Source organism: Nematostella vectensis, chromosome 14, assembly GCF_932526225.1.
Source record: "Nematostella vectensis chromosome 14, jaNemVect1.1, whole genome shotgun sequence".
In the NCBI taxonomy this organism is placed as follows: domain Eukaryota; kingdom Metazoa; phylum Cnidaria; class Anthozoa; order Actiniaria; family Edwardsiidae; genus Nematostella; species Nematostella vectensis.
The window spans coordinates 6,936,450-6,944,313 of NC_064047.1; the positions used below are offsets into that span (position 1 = coordinate 6,936,450).

The 7,864-nt window shown below is 38.4% G+C and overlaps 1 protein-coding gene across 1 annotated transcript; it reads left to right on the plus strand.

Annotated features, from left to right (window-relative positions):
* The first annotated feature begins 271 nt into the window (after positions 1 to 271).
* LOC5515976 (muscle-specific protein 20) lies at positions 272 to 6,937 on the plus strand. Its single transcript, XM_001636088.2, has 6 exons — positions 272 to 428; positions 2,512 to 2,651; positions 4,400 to 4,460; positions 4,758 to 4,862; positions 5,258 to 5,290; positions 6,418 to 6,937. The coding sequence occupies exons 1-6, from the start codon at positions 378 to 380 to the stop codon at positions 6,616 to 6,618; spliced, it is 591 nt and encodes a 196-aa protein (XP_001636138.1). The 5' UTR covers positions 272 to 377; the 3' UTR covers positions 6,619 to 6,937.
* Positions 6,938 to 7,864: the final 927 nt, after the last annotated feature.

The following is a 7,864-nucleotide window of genomic DNA, read 5'->3' on the forward strand; positions in this document are numbered from 1 at the left end:
TTTTCGTGATCGTTTAAATTAAATTTATTTACATGTAGTCAGTTATGACTTATTCAAATTACCTTTATGATTTGATCTATAATTATGCTTTTTATTTCTCTCAGTTTTGACTTAGAACTACCTGCATTGCTGCACAATGTCGATCTTGAAAAAAAGCCATTGTCAGAGATAACGTATCATTTGCCACGTGACTATTAGTCCACCAATCACTAGCCGTATTCACCGTAATTACCAGCTCATCCCACAACACTTGTGACGTCATTACCCCAGGCTGGTGGTCTGGGTGGGTTCATAAAAGCTCTCGCATATAAAGACTGTTTTACTTTTGAGCATAAACCGACGACTGCTGTTGATTTAGTTTTTATTTTATACCAAAAATGGCTTCACGTCCTCGTGGATATGGCATGTCTGCTGCTGCCAACAGAAAGGTAAGCTCGAATGTTTACCTCATAAAATCGCATCAAGAATTCTCGTTTGCTACCCAAAGGTGGACTATTTTTACGTCTCCTTCGCCCTATACTCTCCTAGAGTATTGATCTGGGTGTGGTGAAGAATATGGAGTTTCAGCCGTGATTTGATGAATTCAAGTTCAGGATTTTGGTTTGCTTTGTAGTGTTAAATTACCCGAGATGAAAAGATTAAGTGAAAAAATTATTTAATGCTTAGTTTCAAATATTAGCCCCATTCGATGTTAAATTTTGCAACTAAACGTCTTACTTGTATTCAGGTAACTTGTATCATCCTAATTAGCCTTGGTTCTTACTTGGTTTCATCAAACTAAAAAGGATTCATAAATTAAAAGCGTAGTGTGGGCCCGCCACTCCCGCCTGGTGTTCTTTTGACGGAATTAGAGATAAAATGCAAAAAAAAAATCTGTGACTTATACAGCACACTTACTTAATCTTTTTGCAGCAAAAATTACGTCCCTGTGTTAAGACTTGGCACAGTAAGATAGAATATAGATTTCCTGTACAAAATATTGCGTGTTTTAGCGTGGAATAAGAAACATGAATGCCTCTATCTAGTTTGAGTATGACTGTTATAATGACCGCAAGATTTGTTGAGACTAGTTGGTGAAATAATAAGCAAAAACTTGTGAACTTTTGATATACGAATTCTATTTTTCGACGTTCTAGCTACTATTTATCAGACCGAAAATAGTGAAGATGGTATGGTTTAAGATTTTAAGGACCATTTAGCACCGATGAGTTAATGTTGCACTTTTATAGGGATCTTATTTCACCATTTGTATCATTCTGGTGACCTTTCTGGAACCTTTCGCCGCTAAGCTCTTGAAAGCTTTGATGGGTTTTGTAAACCGTTGTAAGTGATATCAGAAATTATAGCAGGAATAGCCTGTCCATCTATTCCAGCAAAAAAATCTTATATTTATGATTTAAGTGATTCTCTATCATAAGCACGCGAGGGATGTTTGCGCAAATAATATCCAGGCGAGTTCCCAGGATGGGCCGAAGAGGGAGCATAGTATTTGAAGACTTCCAGAAATGACCCACTTTTTGGCCGCCATGGAAGGTACGCGCGCACGCTGTTTACCCCCTGAGTAAGCGCCTGATATCATACCACAAAACAATGACATTCCCCGAGTGTTCATGAAAAAAAAAAAAACAATATAGACAAGGCCCATCGGAAAAAAAAAACATTTACAGATAAAGACAGCAAGAATTGTCGGATAATGTTTCAGGTGTTACACTAAAAGTACGTCCAGCCTGAGATTTTCCCAAACTCTTAGAACATACTAAGTAAACGTCGAGGAGAGGCTCAGCAAAAGTGTTTTTTGCAAGTGTGATGGGTTAAAAAATGCAAATCAAATTGTGTTCATAATAACAACCTCAAATATTACATTATTGGTGATTGGTTGTGTAATTCTCTTCCAATACTTTATTGGGAAAAATGTTTTTCTATACGCCGAAATCACGGGCTATCTGACTCCGAAATGAAGTCTAATGACTTGTTAATGTTGAAAAAAGTACGTATTCCTCCTCAACTGGCCGTATCGCCTTGGTTTCGCTCCTGCAGCAAGCCCTGACCCAACGCGCTTTTGACCTTTCAAAAAACGCGCTATGTAACCGCCGCCGCCTGGTAAATGAGTAACACGACCCCCAGCGGCACGTTTTTTTTTTTCTTCCCAATATAACGTCGTTACATGCTTTATTCAACACTAACAAATGTAACAAGACTTAGACTTCATTTCGGAGTCAGATTATCCAATAGCCCTTGCTAAAATATAAGAACATATCCATTATTTCAGCATTCAAATGCTCCAAAAATATGTACAGCACATCGTCAACTAAAAATTTAACGAAAGAAACAGCCTGTTTCTTTCTCGCGCCGCGCTCCATGTGTGTCCGATCCCCGCAACGCCCTGGGTCCCCGAGGATGCTATTAAGCGCACTATATGATCACATGTTCTATGCGTTGGTATGAAGCGCACTATGATCACTCGTTCTTTGTTGCTAAGTAGCATTGAACGTGACAGTCATTTACCACTAGATCCTGGAGAAGTATGATCCCCAGCAAGAGGAGGAAGCTAGAATCTGGATCGAGGCTGTTCTCGGTGAGAAAGTGTTCGGAGGAGCTGAAGGCCCAGATGACGTTCAGAAGGTCTTGAAAGACGGCAAGATCTTGGCAAGGTTAGCAATATGTGATTCGAGAAAAATGTGCAGGAGCACAGAAGGAATTTGAAATTCCTAAAGGCGGAAGGTTTTTAAGGAATGTCGATCAACTTCTCGTTTGTTATTGTTTATAATTGAAAATACAACGGTTTAGTCAGATAGTTCATTAACTATTTTAATGAAAGTTTCTCAGTTAACTTTCTTGAGTTAGCCGATGGAAATGGATGCTTTGTGTAACTCGCAATTGAGCGGGAGCATCAAATGGCGGCGTGATTGGCATTCTTTAACACAATATGACGCCATTTAAGAACATATGGTTATTAATAGCCTATCTTTCGAAACCTTTGCATAGAGCATCCAAAATCTAAACAAGTTATCATAACCAGTTCGTATTAAAAAACCAATATTCTTCAAAAAAATTGTCTTTGTGACGTCTTTAGTGAGCAGAAACGGGCAATATTTCTGTTTTTTAGATATTTATTTCTGTATGTCTTTTTTCGATAATCTTATTATCTTGCAGTAGACATATATTATTAGTGACACTGTTTCTATGACCATAGTATGTGACATCTGTGACCTCATTAATTGGCATTACAATAAGCTTGCGAATGGACTCTTAATTAAAGTAATAATTGAAATATCTTTTCCAAAAATGTTTTTTTTTATTTTTTTTTTATTTACAATAGAGGAATATAAAAAGGATTTTGCCAAGTTAAGATGTTAGTTAAAAAAAAAAACAGCGATCAGCATCCGCAATCTTGGATCCGCCATCTTGGATCCGCCATCTTGGATCCACCATCTTGGATCAAACTCAGCGCGACTGAGTTTGAAGCAATTTGTGCTTGTTTTGAAGAAGGGCCCGAGTTAGTCTCCTATGCAAATGCTTTGACCTCTGTCACGCTAGCGTATAGTGTGACCAATTAAATTCAAAATGGCAAGATGTATCCGCCATCTTGGATTTAATGAAAGTTATTGATTTTAATCGATAAAAAACTGGGTGGCAAAATCTAAAGCTTTTGGCAATATTTAATCTTCGTTTTATGTTGTATTAATGATTTCAGGTGGATATGAATGTTTTTTTCGCTATTTTTACAAGCACTTTTTCGAGAAGGTCAAAAATCAACAAAAAATGCACACCACCCCTCCCCCTAAAATAGGGATGCGAATATTTTTGTGTTTTTTCAAAACTAGGTATAAAACTTTTATATGAAAAGGATTTACGTTGAGCACGTCGTATTAATACTTGATCTTAACAAGTGAAAGCGTTTTAACTAATTTTCATTAAACCTATGACTCAAAACTTTGTTGCTATGGTTACTAGGGTACACATATCTAAATTTTGTTTACACCAAACTGATCCCAAATCTTAGGAAATTAGATTTTAGGAAAATTCATCAAATTTTAATGCTCTAGCCATACTAGTTCAAAAATTATTACAGGTCAATGGTGCTGGGGGCCTCTAAAGCCCCCACCCCCCACCCCCACAGTCTTAATAGGGTTAAGGCTGCTTTTTACAGGGTTTAATACAAACACGTCTTTATAGACAATGTACATCACTGCAAATTTCCACGACAGGATATATAAGGTTCCTCCTGTTTTAGTTCCTATTTTTTCCCGCTTTTGGGCTCGAGCGTGTAATTTCTGAAAACGAATAAAAAGATCTATATACATACTGAGGAAGAGATTGACACAATTTGGTATAGCATGAAAGCATCCATTGGCTTAATCATTTTCAGATGGGGCTAACATTGATTCATTATTGGCAGATTGGCCATCAAGCTTGGAGCAAAAATCAAAGTCAACGAGCAGAATATGCCTTTCAAGCAGGTGAGAGAAACACAGGTAGACAGAGCGACGGACAAACGGACAGACAGAGAACAGAAAGACATATCCACAGGCATCTAGAGTGTTTTTCTTTTTTTTCATTATTTTTATGAGCATCCTTTGGAAGAGCGGACTGAGGAACAGTTCAACCGGAACCGGAAGCCGCTAATTCTTGATCACGCCACAGAAAGCCCGAAATCAAAAAAAAAGCCTTTTCCCAATAAAAGACCCAAAACACTCGAGACTCCTGAGAAGCAGTCTAAGACAGAGACAGACTAACATTTCCGTTCTGGGTTTTAGATGGAAAATATCGGTAACTTTCTGTCACATTGCGGCCATCTTGGTGTTGCTTCTGGCGACCAGTTCCAGACCGCTGACCTGTACGATAACGCTAATATGACATCGGTAGGTACCAAGACATCTGAGAGAGCAACATTCCAATCAATAGTTGTCGTTTTTCTAAATGCTCTTATACAGCCTGGGGCTCTCAAACATTTGATCTGTTACGTGAGCCTCCAGGTCTCTCAAACATTTGATTTGTAACGTGAGCCTCCAGGTCTCTTTTCAAAATGGCAGTCAGAATTCTGTAAAAGAATTCTGAAAGTTTGCGCCGAATGATTCTCGACAAAAGACAAAAGCGAAGCCCGAAAAAAAAAAGGGTAGAAGTTACTCCCAAAAATAGTATGTTAATAAATATGCCTATTAAGTGCTCCCCGAACCACCACCCCCCCCCCCCCCAAACCAAGAAGTCTGTATTAAAACGATTACCAGTGCCTAACAGATTTGCATTGATTTTTCAGGTGATTTCATGTATTCATGCAGTTGGAAGAAAGGTAACTACAGAAAAAAAATGTCATTATATTTGCTTCTGTCCTTGCTATAAAAGGAACTACAGAAAAATATGTCATCATATTGCTTCTATCCTTGCTATAGAAGGTAACTACAGAATAAAATGTCATTTTATTGCTCTTATCCTTGCTATAAAGGGTATAACCACGTGACATTGTCTTGTGCGGACTAAGAGGGCGCTTAGGGACAGACCATTTGATATTTGACGGGGGGAGGGGGGGAGTGGTTGAGTCCAAAAACATTCGATCAAGGCTGCTCATCGATCAAGCAAAGTCTGGAAGAAAAATTGCCACATTCTTCGGGTAAAACTGTCCGGGATAAAAATGGAGCCAACTTTTAGTCACTCCCAAAGTCAATATCAAATGGTCCGTCACTAAAGCGACTAGCTTTGCAACCTACAGGGTGACAGTTCTATCACAGCTATCGCGATGATTGCTTCTTTTAAGGGGATACGTAGGCTGACACATTCTGTTTGTATGTATCTTTATCCGATTGTACGATGAGTCTATGAAACCGCTATGTGCCATTTTCAGCTCGTCTTTGACACGGTTGGGCATTCAGGACTGCATGAAATAGTCGAAACTATATTCCGATTTTAAGTCTACATGCTATACCATTTTACGACATTGTTTGTGATGTACAATAACTGTTATCAGTCTTTCTTTCTTTTATATGGTACCACATCATTACGTGGGCCTTCGCCCATATAGTCCCTATACTCCTTGACCCTCTTCTATATAGCCCGTTCTCCCTAAATAGTTTGTACATTATTTGCCCCCTCGGATACCTTGAACCTCTCTTATATAAAGCCTCATGTCACTTCCTATATAGTTTCTAAAGTCCTTCACCCTCTTATATCCGTTCTCGCTAAAAAGTCTGTACTTTCTTTGCCCCCCTTCAATCACTTGAGTCTCTCCTAATAACTTACATCACTTCTCAAGAGTAACTCTCTTGTATATATAGTAGCTTACTCCTAATACTTACATCACTTCTCAAGAGTAGCTCTCTTTTATAAAGTGGTTTACTCCCTTGCTCTTTATTTTATATAGTCCCTTTCTCCATTTACACTCCTCTATATAGTACCTGACTCTCCTGTCCCTCTTCTTTTTAGTGCCAGCTTATCAAGGACCTTGATATCCCCACACTGGGACCAAAAGAGGCAGAAGCAAACGTTCGCGAGTTCACAGAGGAGCAGCTCCGCGCGGGCGAGTCTATCCTAGGTATGCAAGCCGGTCCGACACAGGACCAGGTCGCCTCTCAATCCGGGGATCATTACGGGCGGGGTCGACAGATCACTGACCAGCATAAGTGAACACGTGATGCAGCACCGATGAACACGTGAAGCAGCACCGATGAACACGTGAAGCAGCATTAGTGAACACGCTGAGTAGCATAAATTAACACGAGCACCAACAAAATGGAAAACGTAGAGCAACAGAGGAGTTGATATATTTTGTTATTTTACTTGTTTACTTGTTAAAAATTGTGTCAAACAAAGATCAAACCGTAGGCTTGGAAATCTGATGTTTCCCAGTAATAAGAAATTTTAAGTATCATTGGGATGGGTGGTCGAATCACTTAGTACATTAGACAAAAAAATATATTGAATAAAGAACACACATAATATTGAATCTTTTTTCCGTGCTTGCTGTCTTTGTTATTGACGGTTTTTTCTGTTGTTGTTGTTTCTTACGTTGTTATTGGCACTGCGTTTGTTTTTGTTGGTGATGATGTTGCCGTGGATGATAATGATTTTTTGACTGCTGTTTTCGTTGATAGTTAAGTGGTTGTGTTGTTGGTGGTAATGGTGGTTGCGGTGTTGTTGTTTTTGGGGCTCTGTTATTGTAATGTTTGCCACTGCTGCTATTCTTGTTGATATTGATAAAATTGTTGTTGCTTTCGTCGTATTCGTCGCTGCTGTTAATCAATACTGATATTCCACTGAGGAAAAATTCAACCTCTGTTTTCTACAAAGAACAGTTCGTAAAATCAAGCTGGAGAAACAAATGCCTTGAGTGTGATATAAACTTATCTCAAACACATGAAATATAAATATACATTTGGTAGGAAAAAAATCCCCCTTAGCCGAAAAGAAATAATCTTTCATCTAACAATAGTTTTATAATTTTTGAATAACATATGTTTTGAGTACTTCCCTCCTCAGAAAATCTAGCTATACGGTGTTACGATGAAAAAATACAAAAAGCCCAAATAGTCGTGTTCGTCAACCAGAAGAATAATTACAATACACCAAAAGTTGGAATTCGACTGAAGAAGTCTTATTAAAGACGAAAATTTGGCAAAGTCGAATTCCAATTTTTGGTGTATTGTTACAATGAAAGAATCAAAAAGCCCAAACTGTCGCGATCTCGTACCAGAACAATGAATACAATACACCAAAAACTGGAATTCGATTCTGCCAAATTTTCGTCTTTAATGAGACTTCTTCAGGGCAGACTCAGTCTTATTAAAGACAAAAATTTGGCAGACTCAATGAGTCTGCCCTGAAGAAGTCTCATTAATGACAAAAATTTGGCAGAATCGAATTCCAGTTTTTG